Below are 17,310 nucleotides of genomic sequence, written 5' to 3'. Positions count from 1 at the left end.
AGTGTAAGGTTACTGCTTAGTGAAGTGTCAGAAAGCTAATGGAAGGAAGTGACGGGTTTTCCTGTAGTCAAAGGGCCCTCCTGAGCTCCTTCCTCTTTAGTATCACTAGCAGAAGAAGAAAGTCACTATGCAAATGGGGGGGGGAGATGAGCACCCATTTCCTGGATTTGCATAGCGCACTCCGTAACTGGGGACACCTCTTGATGCAGAATTGGTACCTGAATAGACAGCCACTACTGAGAGTATATATAAACCCAAGGAAAATACTCTGGTTTTGCTTCTGTCGCCCCCTTAAAAAGCTAGGGGGCAAAATAAAATGGTAAATGCATTATTGTTCAGTTCTCAGTGAGAAGACAACCTCGTGATTTTCAAACAGCAACCTTGCTTTTTTTGAGTTCTGTGAAGCCCAACTTGGGGTTATGGGTCCCATGATTCAGGGCCGAGAAGTCTGCTCCGGACTTCGATATGAACTTTTCAGGAGGCACCCAGAGTGCTGAACTTATTTTAGGGGTGGGGTCCGTGTGTGTGTGTGTGTGTGTGTGTAATTCAGATTTACTATTTGCGCTTTTAAAGACATCCTAGCCTGCTTTGGACAATCCTTCCTTCTTCTTTTTTCCCCTTGTTAATTCCTGGCCCATGTTGTCCTTCCTGGAGCCGTACAAAGAAGTATCACATGTTCCAGTTTGCATGGGAACTGGGAGGCAGTATGTGAAGAATAGACAAAAGCATTGTGTAACTAACTCCGTGTTGCCCATTTTGACAAACCTGACGGGTTTTGTGTCATCCAGTGGATCAGTCAGGGCTGGTGCCAGCTTTCAGGGGACCCTGGGAAATGTGCCCTTCAGGAGTTTCCCATGCCACCCTCTCCTTTCCCATCCTCTCGCCGGGATAGCTACCAATCAGTGATAGTCAGTTTTCTTCTTTTCTCAGATTTTTGCAGCTTGGTCAAAATTCGTGATCCCCACCCTCCTCCTCGGGCAGCTGCCTTTTCCAAGTGTGTACTAGCAAACCACAGAGGAGAGTTTGCATTTAATATAGCGCAGGGCTTGGCCGTGACGAGGCCAGCCTGCAGCATCAAGCCACAGGGTGCATAGCTGAGCACCTCTGATGCACACAATGCAGAGGCCACTTCTGCATTTGTGTGTGTGTGTGTGCAGCACCTAGCACAGCAGGGCGGGGGCTGCTGTGGCCATGAAGGAGCAACTGTAATGAGGCCAAGAAGGCAGTGTTGCTGTACTGCAAAGGCTGTTTGATGATGATGATGATGATTTTGCGAATTGCTCTGCTGAAGAGCACAGGTTGCATGCCTTACCAAGCTCCCTCTACAAGAGAAAAGGGCATTCTTAACCTCAGATTGTTCTCTGTGTGTGTGTGTGTGTGTGTGTGTGTGTGTGTGTGTGTGTGTGTGTGTGTGTGTGTGTGTGTGTGTGTGTGTGTGTGTGTGTGTGTGTGTGTGTGTGTGTGTGTGTGTGTGTAAAAAACATGTTGTTCTGGGGTTCCTGTGGTTGAAATTGGGGACAGATCTCCACCCTTAAGGTTTAAGGTTGGGATGTAATACCGAACACGCTGGTTCGCTGTCTTAATACAGTCACTTTTGCTTTAGCTCCACACCCACCCTTTTGAGGTTTTTCTCTCTTACCAGTGAAAAGGAGGTGCTTGAGCAGGGCAAGGCTTCCAGGCTGCAAGAGTGCCCACTTAACGTGCAGAGTTCTGCTGAGGGAAAGGGCACAGGAGAGCTGGCTTCCCTCTGAATTTGCAATTTTCATTTAAACGTATAATTTTCTAAAGGTAAGGTCTCCTTTTCTTTTTCTTTGGAAAAAGGAGTTGTGGAGCAGCGCACCCATTGTGTCCTGCACACAAGGTGTGTCTCTGCTGCCTGGTATTCTGGCCAGTTGCGACCAAGGCATAGAGATAATGAAGAAGTTAGTCTACTACATATATATTTTTAAAAATTAAATTTTGTCGACTTCGTTCAACAGACGACATGTCCTTTTGTATTTAGCTTTCAGTTGTTTTGCACTGCTTTCCGGCATATTGCTTCCGTGTGATCCTAAACCCTGTGCAGGATTCGGGGACTTATTAAAGGAGAGAAGCAAACACTTTCTTCTCTACAATATCTTTTGCATACATCCTTGATTATTCCTGTTTGTTTTTGCAAGTTTGTCTTTATTACAGCTTTTTAAAAAATCTAGTTGAGGGATTCTGGGAGTTATCCTCCACCAACCGCAAATCTGTACACCTATACTGTATTCACAAATCTTTGGAGAGATTTAGAAACCCTAGGGAGAGCTACTTCAGTGTAGTATCTGATTAGAACTTAGGTCTGGATTCAAATCCTGGTTCAGCCATGCCATTTGTTACATGACCTTATAATGGGGGTGGGAGAAACAGCAGAAAGATCCCATGATCTGTGTTTATTTCTAAGTGGCTAGCTGATCCTTTGGGAGAAACGGTCCCAAAACACAGTGTTGTAATATATTATATATTTTGCCTGTAACTGTTATTCGGCGTGATCCATGAAGGTGTTGTGCTGAGCCTGAGGAAGAGGGGTTTCCTCCATGAAAGCTTGTGATTTGTGTAATTTTAGAGTGGTCAAATAAAAGGTATCTACAGCCAGATACCTCAACCACTGTCCATTAGAATAGCGGTAGAGTAGATATGTCAGCCCGCTATCCATTGGTTCTTGTATCGTTGTGTTTTCCAGTGCTGGATTTCTTACCATGGTTGGTTCCCCTGTTTCGAAGGGACCAGTCTTTGACTCCTTACCTTTTGGAATACAACTCCCAGAATCCCCAGCTGGCCATGCTGACTGGAGGATTCAGGGAGGTGTTGTCCAGAGAGTTCACTTCTCAAAGTTCTGCAAAAGACGTGGATGCCCCCATGCAGGTTACTGGGTGTGATCTGGGCACATTGGTCTTAGTTGCATTTTTTGGGCCGTGCGTACTTTGCCACTTTTGGGTGCCCCCAAAGTTTTTCCCTCCCTTGGCACATGTGTTCCACCTGTCGCCAGCGAAACTGAGAAGAGACCCGAATTCAAGGAGGCTTGTCCAGAAGACTGACATTTTTACTACACATGTCTGTCAGTGCATGGCCACATCCTTCCTTTCTCACATAAGTTTAAGAAATCAACTTTTAAAAAAGAAAAGAAAAAGGAAACCTTGTTTATATCTGGCGAGTTTTCTCTTGAGATCAACGTATGTGGTGTATTGGTTTCGATTCTTTTAAATCAAGTATCTTTTCCTCACAGCTGCAAAGCTTCTCGGGTACATTCCTGCCCCTTGGTGGTAGACCCCCTTGGTGGCTCACTCTGGAACCAAAGGAACACGAGAGGTTGATTCCTCTCTCTCCATCTCCTCATGCAGACGGCCAGCATCTCTCCTGAACTTCGGAAACGGGGGGGGGGGGGGGACGGGACCCAAATTTTCTCAGCCCTGCATGAAGATTCTGGAGGTTGAACCTGTGATCTTTTGGAACCAAGCATGGGCTCTAACAAAGTACAGTGGTGCCACGCTAGACAGTTACCCCGCATGACAGTTTTTTCACTAGACATTGGCTTTTTTGCAATCGTTATAGCAATTCGCAAAACAGTGATTCCTATGGGGGAATTTCGCTGGACAATGTTTGGTCCCTGCTTCGCAAACTCATTTTCGCTAGACGACGATTTTGACAGCTCCCTCTGCACTCGCAAAACGGGTGTTTTCAGGACCTAAGCTTTGCAAGACAGCAATTTAAACAGGTGATCGGTGGTTCGCAAAGCAGCATTAAACAGGTTTCAATGCATTCCAATGGGGAAATGCTTTTCACTAGACAATGATTTCGCTAAACAGCGATTTCAGTGGAACGGATTATCATCATCTAGCGAGGCACCACTGTACTGTATGGGCTCTATCAAAGCATCACCTTCATTTGCTGTGGATAGAACTAATCTCTTTTCCCTAAAGGCAGGCACATGATGAATCTTTTCAAGAGATTGGGCTTATTGCTTGCTTTTGTGCCAACCCTTATTTTATATTATTTGTTCGATTTATATCCTGCCCATCTGGTATATTCTACCACTCTGGGCGGCTTACAGAATATCAAAATAGTTTTTTAAAAATATAACACAAGAATCTTGAGTTCAAACTGGATGGTATAACATTATAATTCAAGAATTCCTGCAATGAAGACAACAAGAGACCTTTGGGTAGTGTGGGCAGCAAATAAGTTAAACAAACGAACAATAAGGAGGAGGGTAAATGTGCTTTAAAAGGAAGAAATAGCTGCATAACGTACAAACTAATTAGGAAAAAGCTCATGAATAGCTAACTACTTTGCTTCTCTGTCCTCTGTTACATGAATCAAAACTCTTGTTTTGTATAAGGGGGCATATCTGCTCTTCAGGCTTGCAGTTCTGTGTAGTTTGGTGGTTTGATTAGAATTCTGAGGTCATCCACCCGACGTAGCAGTTCCCAGCCCTGAGTCGCCAGGTGTTCCTTGAACTAAAACTTCCAGGAGCCTGCACCCCTTGCTATGCTGGCCAGGATTTCTGGGAGTTGTAGTCCAAGAACATCTGAGGGCCCAAGATTGCAAACCACTGCACTCTGGTACATTACAAAATTATGACTCAGGAGCTGAGGCAGTGACACACACCCCCAAGCCTTGATGTGACATATATGGTATATTGTCTGTATATATGTGCCAATCTACACCTGGGCTGCTACAGATCACAGTTCTAGCCTCCTAGACTGTTATGTAGTGGGACCCTTTTTGTAGCTGCTATTGGTCACCAAGTTGGGAGTCAAGAAACCCTTGCCATTTTTTTCGTAACTGAGATGGGTGGGGGGAAATTATGCTGCTTATATACCGCCCCATTGCACTTAAGGCACTCTCTGGGTAGTTTACAATTTAGTTATGCAAGCTATACATTGCCCCCCTCCCAGCAAGCTGGGTACTCAATTTGTCAGCCTCAGAAGGATGGAAGGTTGAGCGAACCTTGAGCCAGGTATCTGGGATTGAACCCTGGTTGTGAGCAGAGTTTCGGCTGCAGTACTGCAGTTTAACCACTGTGCCATGAAGCATTTAGTAATCCATCTCAGTCCAGCAGGACTAAAAGCTAGGAAGCTGGATCAGTGACAGCTCATTCATTTGAAATAATGAGAATATCAGAAATCTTGTACTACAGATCTCTTTTGGAAGATATACGGACCCATATGTCAAAGTCACAGTAACTGACCCTTGCCTTCAGTTGAGCGTAGCTGGAGGAAATCTGATAATTCTCAGTCTTCATTTGACCCCACCATGCCTTTAGCTCGTTCAGCCATGAACTGCATTGTAGCTTGAAAAAGTTAGTCTTTTTGCCCACAGTTTCCAGCATCCTCCAGACAACGGAGCCCAGTGTACTTTACAATATACTTAATTGCAGGGTGTTATCTTTTAACACAATCTTTCAGGGGTAGGTAGCTGAATGTCACAAACACAGAAGTGAGAATAATTGTTCTACGGGGGAAACTTTCTGCCGGTAGTGGCTGTTTTTAACGAAGACTCTTTGTATGTGTCAGTGTTGGCTTGAGAAAGTCACGAATGACAGCAAACCTCTTTTTTAAAACACAGTAATGGCAGGCTTGTTGCTGCTGCTGATCATCACGAGTGGAAGGCAGAAGAGGATGGGTTGTGCGGTTTGCAGTCGCTTTTATTCAAGTAGGTCATCAGTACAGCTGAACCGTCCTGCCTAGCGCCTCACAAGAGGGGAGTGGATTCTTGTGTGCACCACAAAATGTGTCCCCAGAATCCTACATAAAGTGATGATCAGGGGACTGGAGACCAAGCCCTAGGAGGAAAGTGTGAAATATCAGGCCATGTTGAGCCTTGAGAAAAGAAGGGGGACGATGTGATCGCAGTCTTCAGAGACTTGAAAGGTAATCACCTAGAGGAGGGGCAAGATCTGTTCGCGATCATCCTAGAGTGCAGGGCACACAACAGTGGGCTCAAGCAACAGGAAGCCAGATTTCAGATGAATATCAGGAAAAACGTGCTAACGAGAAATAAGACCTTCTTCACTGTGACACCAAAATTCTGGAACTACCTCCTGATGGAGCTACACATGGACCCCCTCCCTCCCAACATTTAAGAAGCTTCTAAAAATGGCTATTTAGAGAAGCCTTCTGTGACAATACTGCCCACGTTGGCTTTAAAGAACCTTAATAAAGGAAGAGACAGATCTTGAAGTTTCTTTTACACTCTTTGCGCCTGGACAGAAGAGGCCAGCAGGTCATCAGAGTCCTGTCCTTTCCGGTGAGATGTTCTAGGTTTCTCCTAAAACAATCACAATTGTCTTAACAGGTGCAGCTGTATATATAAATTATCATACATAACAAGGGTAGGATAGCTGTCTTCAGGTATCTGGGTGGTGTCTTATGAAAGAGAGAGCCAGATGGCTTTCCTGCTGCTTTAGATGGCAGGACCAGAATTTGTGGATTCAAATTTTGTGGAAAGAGATTCCGACTGTGCATTAAGAAGACCTTCCTGACAATAAATAATAGTGACTTGACAGGGGAGAAAAATTACTTTGGAAAGCTTCATTTGAGGAGCCTTGTAATGCAGTGGTTAAACTGCAGTACTGCAGTGAAGACTTTGCTCACAACCTGAGTTTGATCCTAATGCACCCAGGTTTGAGGTTGACCTTCTGAGGTTGGTAAATTGAGTACCCAGCTTGATTTTGTTGGTGGTGGGGCAATGTGTAGCCTGCATAATTAAATTGTAAATTATCCAGAGAGTGCTGTAATCCCTATGGGTTTATAAAAAGGGCAAAGGGCAAATCTACCAGAGCGTCTTTAATTGTGGGCTCCTGCGTTGGCAAAAGGTTGGACTGGATGGCCTTTGCGGTTCCTTCCAACTCTGTAGCTCTCCGATTCTCTGGTTGGCGTGTTCTCTGTGGTTTGGACTCTGTATTTCCTCTTTTGGCTGTTATGTAAGAAGCTGCTCCGTTCTCTCCGAGCTGCGCAGTGTTTTCTTGGTGGGTAAGTTTTGGGAAAAGGGGTTCCTCAGATGACAGAGACTTGAAAATCCCAACGGGCAGCTAAAAATCCCAGCCCTTGCGTTGTCTGGGAAAACAGGGGTGTCGAAATGGGTAGTGATTTCATCAAAACGTTCCTCTGGGTTTCACTCCAGTTGTGGGGAGAGGGCTCTCGAGCCAAATACTGTGGCACTGGTGGGTAGTTTTGAGGTGGCGGGGGTAGATTTTGATTTGAAGAAGCGGCGGTCAGCAGTTGCGTTCGGACAAAGTCTTACGTCAAAGTGGTGAAGCTGCTGTGTGTAGGGTTTTTTCCCCCTCTGTCACAACCGTACAGACACCTTACTGGTTTTTACTCCTTCAGAGGAAATAAATTGCTGAACAGGACTCATGTCGTATAACTCATGATAAGCATCTGACAACTACCTCACTTAACTGCTAGGATTTTTATACTGGGTGTTTACAACCAGGCTCAGTAACGTAATGGTTATTCTCTGCATCTAATTGTTTCTGTGCCCCGTTCCCCTTCCCTGTCTACTGGAAACCCCAAGGTTTATGCTCTGTGCCTATAAGTGAATTAGCATCTATGAAAGTTCATTCCAAAATAAACCTATTTGTCTTAAGAGTTCATTAAAACTCTTTCTTGTTAAACTTGTTTGCAAAATCCTGTGAGTTTCTGGACAGGGTTTACATTAAAATAAAATAGGGTTTTAATACCCATCCTTTGCTTGAGTATTACACTTGAGACCTTCTAACCTTGGTGTGGGTAAAATCTCACATCAGGACAGATGGATTGTGTCATCCTGCTCTTACAATGTTGCTCCTGTAGGCATGCAAATGGTTCAGTGCCGCACGGTTGGCATGTCAAACGTGCAAACATTGCAGTCTCCCCGTTTAGCAATTACAAAAAAAAGGCAAGCTAATCTGAGAAGTGCGGAAAGGGGCAATTTCATGTTAAAAATAAACAGACCATTTTTTGTCTCAATGGAGCGTTGTTTCTAGAGGCGGAATCAGCGTGTGGCCTAGTGAGGCCCTAAGAGTGGATTAAGTGGACCTCGTAATCAGAATATCCCCAGTTCGAACCTTTTATCTTCATGAATTTATTAACTGGCCTCAACGCAACTCTCTTGCTCCCAGGATACTTCTCCTCCACTTCATATATAACAAAAAAATAATCGTAAGAACTTTCTACATGTTTTGAGTGTGGGGTGAGGAGTAAGTGTTCCAAAGAGATGAAAAGCATGTGAGCATTATGAACACTTCTAAGGGCTAGCATGTGTTTCCATTACTTTTATTTCTCTTTCATATATTATATTTTGCTCTTTGTCTTGGGAACATAAGAGCTTTGAGGTAGAAGATGGGTGGGTTCCTCCACCCTGTCCTTGTGAATAACCCTGGAAGGTAAGCTAGCCTGAGAGAAAATGGTTGCCCTGAGGCTGATGAATAAAAATTAAAAGATGGGTGTGCCCTGCCTCAATTCATTCACTTGGACCAATATACAATGCTGCCCTCCCCATAGATGTCAGAAAATGCTTTTGTTCCTCAGAGGATGCTTCTCCTGATTTCAGTCATAATCATACCATAAAACACTAAAATTGTTGTGGCCTGAGGCACCCACCTCAGGTAGCAGGTTTGGACTGCTAGAAAAGGACGGCCAAGGGCTCCTTATTTGATCATTTACAAACCAAAGTAGTTAGCTATTCATGAGCTTTTTCCTAATTAGTTTGTAAGTTATGCAGCTATTTCTTCCTTTTAAAGCACATTTACCCTCCTCCTCATTGTTTGTTTGTTTAACTTATTTGCTGCCCAAACTACCCAAACGTCTCTTGTTGTCTTCATTGCAGGAATTCTTGAATTATAATGTTATACCATCCAGGTGGAACTCAAGATTCTGTGTTATATTTTAAAAAAACTATTTAAAAAGAATAGCAGAAACAATGTGGGAGAGTTCCCAAATGAAGGGGAGCGGGTAACCTTCTGGGGAACATGAAGAAGTTTCATGGGACTCATGACTATATGAAAAATTTTGTGATTTTTTTTTTTTTTTACTGATAGAAACATATTTCTGTGCCAAGAAGCTGAGATGATGCTTGGGGGGATCCTGTGTGCAGTGATCTGCTTTTAGAAAGCTGGTTGTTCTGGGTTTTTCGGGCTCTTTGGCCGTGTTCTGAAGGTTGTTCTTCCTAACGTTTCGCCAGTCTCTGTGGCCGGCATCTTCAGAGGACAGCACTCTGTGCTCTGGTGTACATATTTGGCTTGGGAGTGCAGTATTTATGACTGTGAGATAGGCTTATGTCTTTTTCTGTAGATGGGTGATTAGCATGTCTTGTTTTGGGTATATTGTTGTGCTAAGGAGAAGAGATTATCTGTTCTTGTGGTTGATGGGTGTCATTAGCTGGTCTTTTGTGTGTAGTGATCCCCTGTCCTTGTGGCTGGGTAGAGTTCGTTGACCTTTTGCACACTGTATTTTTGAGAGCTGGGAGCCAAGTTTTGTTGAGCTTCACACTTTCCTCTTTTTTGTTGACGTTCTGCTGGTGCTTGTGGATTTCAATGGCTTCCCTGTGCAGTCTGATGTAATGATTGCTCGTGCACTCCCAAGCCAACTACGTACACCAGAGCACAGAGTGTTGTCCTCTGAAGATGTCGGCCACAGAGACTGGCGAAACGTTAGGAAGAACAACCTTCAGAACACGGCCAAAGAGCCCGAAAAACCCACAACAACCATTAGATCCCGGCCGTGAAAGCCTTCGTGATTACATTTTAGAAAGCTCTTTGGTCCCTTCCACAAAAGTTGTCTTGTTTCATTTGAACCCACAATGTGTGCGCGCGCACATACACGCACAAAGACGAAGGAAGCAGCAGCATAGTTTTTCCAGAGCTGAACGCTTCCTCTTCTTCTTATTAACCAACCAACATTTGCTTATAGTTTGCTTCTGTGTGCAAATATTTAGGGCTAGGTCCAAAACCTCTCTTCTGTCTTATTGTTCCTCCTGCAGGGAACCAATTAAGAGACAGAGCTTTTAAAAGTTATGTCTTATACCGTGTCTTGAATTTCTGCTTAAATTCCCTTTTCATATGCAGTAGAAGTACAGAGACTCACAGAGGAGAATAGCTACACATTTCCCCAGATAGTCCACCCCTTTCATTAACTGGTACTTAAAGTCTGAGTAGCTCTGAAACATTTGTAGGAGAAAGAATAAAGACATTTCATTACTTACAGTTGTGGATAGATCAGCAACAAACAAAAATCACGCTGCTTCCAACCGAAATGAAACACCCAGCGGGGAGGAGAAGCTGTCTTCGAATTTAGAGGTGGGAAGGAACCATAGGTTGTTGCTGGATAGACTAACGGTCACCCCAATCCAGAAAGGTCCTTCCCAAAAAGGAGTGAACGATCTGGAGAACTTGGTAGCTGTTCTCCTCTTTGAGTCTCTGTACTTTTACTATGTAGCCAAAAGGAATTTAAACTGAAATTCAAATCTCTGCAACGCTTTGGCATTATGCAGGCCACGTTCTGGGTTTGGTATCCATCGGGTCACAAAATGTGTGGCCCAGAGAGGCTTGGATTTTTGCATGAGGCAGACTGAAGTCTCACCTGTACGTGTTTGTGATTTTTCAGGGGGATGCTAGAAGGAGCCCGGAATGCCTTATGTGGATCGTCAGAACCGAATCTGTGGGTTTCTAGATGTTGAGGACCGCGAGGTGTGTGGCAAGTTCCTCCGGAGATATTTCATCCTGGATACCCAGGCCAACAGCCTTCTGTGGTACATGGACAATCCCCAGGTGAGTTTCTCCTCTCTGGTTCATGCTTGGCCTCCGAGCCGGGGGGGAGGGGCACTTCCTTTGTTTGTCTTTAGGTTTCCAGAAAGCAGACTGGGTCCACATGGAGGTATTACGGCAGACCCTGATCCAGAACTTGGAAATGGGGAAGAGTCAATCCATGTCCTCCATTGCCAGAAATGGAGAGAAGAACTTGAATTTGGATTATGGAGTAAGATGGTGACCATGGGGGAAACAGATCACAGTTTGGACTGCTGGTGGAGCAGTTTGATGTGATCTGTTTCCCAGCGATCGCACGACGTACAGGGAAACACGCACCAGCCCGACCCCGATCGGTGCCCAAGCTGGACTTTTTTTTGGGGGGGTCCAGCTGTAGAGCTTCTGCTTTTGGGGTCCCAGCTTGAGCCGTTCCCTGACAGACCAAAGGGTTGCTTTGAGGGAGATCACCCCTAGGAAATGACACTTTCCAATGTGAACAGGCATACGTTTTTGCAGCTATTTGATTGCACTCTTAATCAGCCGGCAATTTTGCTCTCTTGGGTGGACCAGGGCAAAAGGCTAAGCTTCTAGTATTGATATCATGTCCATCCAGTACAGGAGCTTACTGTTGCCTATTACCCTATCAGAGCAGCTGGAGAGCTCAGTGGTTTAGGTCTCTGGCTGCAGAGCCAGAGGATATGGAGTTCGATTCCCCCCCGGGCCTTCTTGACAGGGTCTGGACTTGATGATCCATAGGGTCACTTCCCGCCCTACAGTTCTAAGATGATTATCACTATGATCATCAGAGGGGCTGATACTGTCTATAACCTGAGCCTTCAGCAGCCTCGGCTCCTACCATGTGGTCCAGAGTCACCTGACAGAGGTCTGAGGCAGCATCTCTACTCTAGTTGCTGGCACCCGGGGAGTCACGATGGCCCCTTACTTCTTCTGTAGGCCATTATGAAACTCAGGCTCATGAGGCCCAAGAGGAAATCTGACCAAGAACTTTGCTGGTGTGACTCATATCATACCGGTCCTTGGTCTGAGGAGCTTGGAAACTGCACTAAATCCTCTTCTCTGGGAAATCCCCACGGGCAAAGGAACTGCTACCACGAGCCCAGCCTGCAAATAGGAACGAGTAAAAAAAGCTGATTTGGGCCATGAAAACAGTCTAGGATCCATAGGTGGGCAGTACCTTTATTAAGGTGGCATACATTATGACTAAGAGCCAGTGTGGTAGAGTGGATAGAGCAAGGGCCTAGGACTTAGAAACCTGGGCTCATATCTCTCCTTGGCCATGGAAACTCACTAGGGAGTGTCACAATAGCAAACCATTTTAGTACCTCAGTCTATAAGGATCACCGTAACCAAGAAGTGACTTGACAGCATATAGCAACAAGGATCAACTAGAAGGTCACAAAGTTTAGAGCAAACGTTAAGGTTTCTCATGGTTCTCCTTTCAGTCAAACCTTAAAGGAGAAAAGGGTAGGGGATGGGGGGAAAGGAAGGACATCCCGGAGTGCAGAGCTTGCAACAGCTGTAAGATAGGGTGCAGATGTTACGAAGGTCTCAGTAGCTATGTCTGTGCTGGGTTCAGGATGCACTAAGGACTAGTGTGTCCAGAGTGAAACCTAAAACTCAGCACAAATGTAGTTAATAAGATCTTCCAAATGTATGATAATCAAACAAAATTCTCAGACTGCTGTTTATAAGACTCCTTGGTAGTTTGTGTTGGGGGGCTTCATCACAGCTAACATTTTTCCCTAATAGGGTTAATTTCAGTGTGTGACCATATAACCATATCAATCACATCAGGGTCCCTCTGCATATCAAGCTATGATTTGTTTCATTGTTCAAATTGCCCAGCAGGCCGAGGCAAAGAGAAAGTCACAAAAGCAGCAAAACCAAGGAATCGGACAGGGGACAGATTGGATTTGTCTTCCGTGTGGAAGGGACTGTCACTCTCGAATTGGCCTTCTCAGCCACACTAGACACTGTTCCAAGTCCTCCATACAGAGCATGTTACCATAGTCTTTCGAGACTGAAGGATGCCTTCTTCTTCTTATGCTTCCTCTGTCTCCAGAGGATGAGATTAAGTCTCTGGTTCACACTTGTGGTAAAGTTTTTCTTTCTCTTGGTGTTCTTCTCACATTCATTCTGTTTTTTCCCATGTAGAAAAATTATTTCAGACAACATGAGCTTGCCTCATTTACACGCTTTATTTATCTAATTGTAGATATGCTCCAAATGCATAAAAATCCAGAATTTCAAAATTCTGTTCTGCAGAAATAATTTTTAAAAACTGTATAAACTGCTGGTATCTGGTATTTCCTAAAGGGGAACTGCCGTTGTTGGTTGTCCCTGTTATGACCTGAAACTTGTTCTGTCTCTAGCCAGGAATTTCTTGTATTTTCCTGGCTTCCGACTGCTCCCCTATTATAAAAAACTTTTGCACAGCACCATCTAAACAGGCAGTGTGGAACATTTTAACGTGCTAAGAGTTAAACTTATATATCAAGGGATATTAAGAATTAGGCCATTTGGAATAAATTATTGTGGTAGTTGACAAACCTATTGCACTCGTCACAACATGGTAGGGGTGGGTAAAATAGCCCCATCAAAGTGACCCCAGCTACTGTTGTAGTTGCCTCCCCCAAACCACCAAAAAGCACAAAGCAGCAGTAGTTTTGAACCAAATACGTCAACACAATTAAAACAGTACCCTTCATCGCAAGAGATTGGAAGTAGACATCCCAGCCGCTTCCTGTTTTGATTGATATTTTTGTGTTTTCAGGGGCACGGTGACCCATGGTGTGTATCTTGTGGTCAACCTCATTGAATTAAGCTGGAATTACCTCAGTGTAGATGTGCCCCTGGGACCGTGTCTGTTTTAGTTTGCATTTGAACTCAAGCTACCTGCTCGCCACAACTGGCGCTGTGCTTCTGTAGCAGCTCGGGTTGGTGCTTCCATGCCTGATGGGGTGAGAGAGAAGTTGGAGAAGACGTAATTTGATCCTTCTTCCCTACCCCATCCGCCATCTTGTTTTCTAGGACGGTTTTTCCACAATGTGGAAAAAAGCCAGGTCTTGGCACCACCACCTACGTTGGGGAGCATTTGTACAGATGTTTTTGTCTCTTTCCCAACTGACACTACCTTGTCAGGGCCCTTGAGGGCCACAAAGATGGTGCTTTCGTATACTGTGAGACCGGCAAAACCACCCAGTTCTGGCCCATGTTTTTCAACAAGGCCCAGAATCATGGCTTATTTGTGTTAAGTCAACCTGACGGCAACTCACCAGCTGTGGACTAGGACTGGCCAGGCTCTCCACAACGTCCCATTTCCGTAGGGTTTTGTCTGGCACGGAAGTTTGTTCTGCTTCTGGTAGGTTGCTAGCTGTGGGCAGCTGTTGATGCGATCTGCTTCATGGGTCACACAAATGGTGCGTGGCTTAGTTTTAGCAACTCTCGTATCTCTCCGGAAGAAAAACAAAGTTTAAGAAACAACCATAGCTCCATGCTTTGGGGCAAAACAGCTGTCGTGAAAGCATAAGACAAACCAGGCTGAGTTGAGGTCCCCTAATCTCCACGAATGCATCCACTCTCCCTTTGAAACAATCAGCATATCTATCTTGCTGGATAGCTTTAGGCATCAGGCAGCAAAGCCAGTAGCTGGGAGTTCCATTCCGCCTACTGTGCATTGCAGAAAGAACCAGCCTGGGTGGCTTTGGGCAAGCTGCACAGCCCCAAGATGCCCCCAGAAGCAGGGAATGATGAATTACTTTCATGTTTGCTACCTGGAAAACCCTGAAAAAGCTCCTCAAAAGTCAGAATTGAGTTGACAGCACAGGATTATCATCATTATTATTCTATCTTGTGGCAGGGAGTTGTACTATGTGTGGCCTGATGCAATCTGCATGCCTGCCTCACCCCCCACCCCAGTTCGGCTGAGAAATGTAATGGGCAATGTAGGGCTGGACATTCTCTCTCAGTTTAATCTACCTTGCAGGATGGTTGTGAGGCTGATTGTTTTGCAGCACCCTGAGCTCCTTGGGGTTAAAAGTGAAGTGCATCGTTTACACAGTGCCCTGGACTAAGGGATGAGTGCAGACAGAGCTTGGAAATAACGCATCAGATTTAATGCGTTAACATTAAAATGGTCCCTTTACCATCAAACACACAAGCCGACAGATGTGTCTGGAGAATAATGTTTTAAAAGGAATGTTTTTCACCCCGTAATGTGAGTTTCAGAAAAGTTATTTTTGAAAGATTATATGTTCTTCCTGTTTAATGCTGTAAGGTTAACTTGTTAAATGTAGCATGTTCTTTGTGAGCTGTGGTTACAGGCATCATAAATAAAGCAAGCCAGGCCTTGGGGAAACTACTCATTGAGGAAGATAGTGTATTATCCTCGTGGATAAGTACCTCTGCTTCTAAACGGACAGTTCAGCTTTTTTGGACTTTTTATGGACTGATTGTTCAATGTATTCCAGAATTTGGCTGTAGGAGCAAAACCTGTTGGATCTTTGCAGCTGACCTACATTTCTAAGGTAAGACCAGGGTGGGGTCAAGATTGCCAGGCAAATCACTAACTCTGATTGTCTTTCTCAATCTTCTAGTCCTCATGGGTTGGGTGCTGTCGTTTTTCCCCCCTTATTATTATGGTTTTCGACTCTTACTGCATTTTCTCCCTTTTTAAAAATGAAACCGGCACAGAACAATCAGGGAAAACCCTAGATTGGGTGGTTGAGTTATTTATACGGCCCCCAGGCATCCTTTTTGTCTTCTGGACAGCGTACAGAGTAAAGGGTTCAGCAGCCCATCGCTGGAGACGAAGCCCTGCCATGACCACATGAGCTGACCTGCGTCCAGTTTTCCAGCATGCCAGGGGGAAGACTCATAAGCTCCTTTTTTGGCCCGAGCTTCAGCTGGGGGAAGTTTCGAGAGGAAAAAGGAAGCCCTTACCCAACCGAGGGGGAAGAAGGCAGAGTTACAGACTGCTGAGGAGGGGGGTGGGACATGATCTTGCTTGTGGCTTTTTGTGCATCTAGAAAATAAATCCCCCCGCCAACCCCGGAGGAGATCTGTTTGGACAATGCCAGAAGGACAATATTTAACAGCTCCCTCCATCTCATTCCAGCCTGGATTCTTTCTGTGATGGAGGCAATGCAACTGGCCCCTAGTTCTCTGTCTGGTGAGCAGGGCTGGAATGAGTTGGCCCATGCTAGTGCAGTTCTCTGGCAAGGGGAGGTTCCTGATACAAGATGGAAGGAACCGGGCATCTGGTAGCTGCTCTCCCTATGGCATGCTCCCACCCCATTGCTCTTGGGAAAAAGGGATTGTGGCCTCCCGATGCCCCTGGGATGTTTTTGGTGTACAATGAGCTCTGGAAGCAATCCCATGTTAGTCCTGCAGCTGGGGTGGACTTTTAACACTGCCTACCTCCAAGGGTGGTTGTGTCGCTAAAGGCAGGGGAACCATGTATACCATCCAGAGATTCCTGGAAGAAAGGGGCGTGTGCCAAACCTAACAAATCGGATCCAGATCCACCGAATTAAATGCTAAGTTAAAGAAACAGCAGCAACTGGAGGAGGAAGAAGAAGAGCTGGTTTGAGCTCATCTCTTTTTGCTCATTTAGTTGTCCTGTGAATCCAGGGAGCTTAATCTTCTCATCGTTGTATGGCCTATTTTAATTATAGTGTTATCTCTTGCTCAAATCAGCTGACTAATAGTTGGGCAAATGTATCAGCAGTGGGACATCTTCCCATGGAGTTGGACTCCATAGATCCAACAAGACATCATTCCTGTTGAACGGCAAGTCGCGGGTTATATCTTAGAAATAGCCCGGCTTAGTTCTTTCTTAGATTTTGCACAGCTATGTTTCTCCTCCTAGGACTGCCAGTTATTCTTTAATTATTACTCTTTTTAACCTGGGTCTTTAATACTTGCAGGATGGACAGAAATTTAGGAGACATGCCTTTTCTCTGTGTTAGGCGTGAATAAAAAAAATCAAATCAAGCCAAAACAAACCCAAAAGTTTTGTAACTGAAGACTCTTGGCTTTAGTTCACTGTGACCATTCGTAGATCTCAGTTCCACTTTCTTATACACGTGAAGTAGAATATTTAGGTCACAGGTCTGTGATACACAGTTGTGGTTTGGAGACGTAAGTGACATGAGATGCAGAAGTTAACAATAGCACTTTTAACACAGGTAATGAACAGCAGAAGCCAGTAGGAAGACTAATTAGCTAATGCAAATCATCTTGTCAGCCGGTACACACTGGCTGGGCATTTATCTTTGAAATGTTGAAACAATTACTTCTGCTAATTGAAAAGTGTCCGTTGTGCTGAGTCAGTGCTTTGCCAAACAGCCCAACTTGTTGGGCTGTGCACAGGACTGTAGCGAAGACCATCTTCTTGATATTCACTGTGTGCCAAGAAGCCCTAATCTCTATTTAAGCCTCTAAGAGCATGCTGGAATGTGTAGATATACACCACAATATCATGGATATAACTCACAATAAAAGTACCAGAAAACTAGAACTACTTCTTCTCCTCCTCCTCC

General features: G+C 44.8%; 1 protein-coding gene across 4 annotated transcripts in view; it reads left to right on the top strand.

Annotated features, from left to right (window-relative positions):
- The window catches only part of PLEKHA2 (pleckstrin homology domain containing A2), a 52,787-nt gene that overhangs the window by 11,280 nt on the left and 24,197 nt on the right, over positions 1-17,310 (top strand). For 3 of the 4 annotated variants that reach the window (XM_072978953.2, XM_072978954.2, XM_072978956.2), the window contains exons 2-3: positions 10,608-10,771; positions 15,238-15,294. In XM_072978953.2, the coding sequence (XP_072835054.1) occupies positions 10,631-10,771; positions 15,238-15,294 (198 nt within the window). In that variant the 5' untranslated portion in view covers positions 10,608-10,630. Of the gene's footprint in view, positions 1-1,700; positions 1,789-10,607; positions 10,772-15,237; positions 15,295-17,310 lie in introns of those variants that run through there. The other variant, XM_072978955.2, reaches the window with a different exon arrangement.

This window comes from Pogona vitticeps, chromosome 8 (assembly GCF_051106095.1).
Source record: "Pogona vitticeps strain Pit_001003342236 chromosome 8, PviZW2.1, whole genome shotgun sequence".
Taxonomy (NCBI): domain Eukaryota; kingdom Metazoa; phylum Chordata; class Lepidosauria; order Squamata; family Agamidae; genus Pogona; species Pogona vitticeps.
Note: the sequence above shows the minus strand (reverse complement) of the source record. Positions and strands in the feature narration are given on the sequence as shown.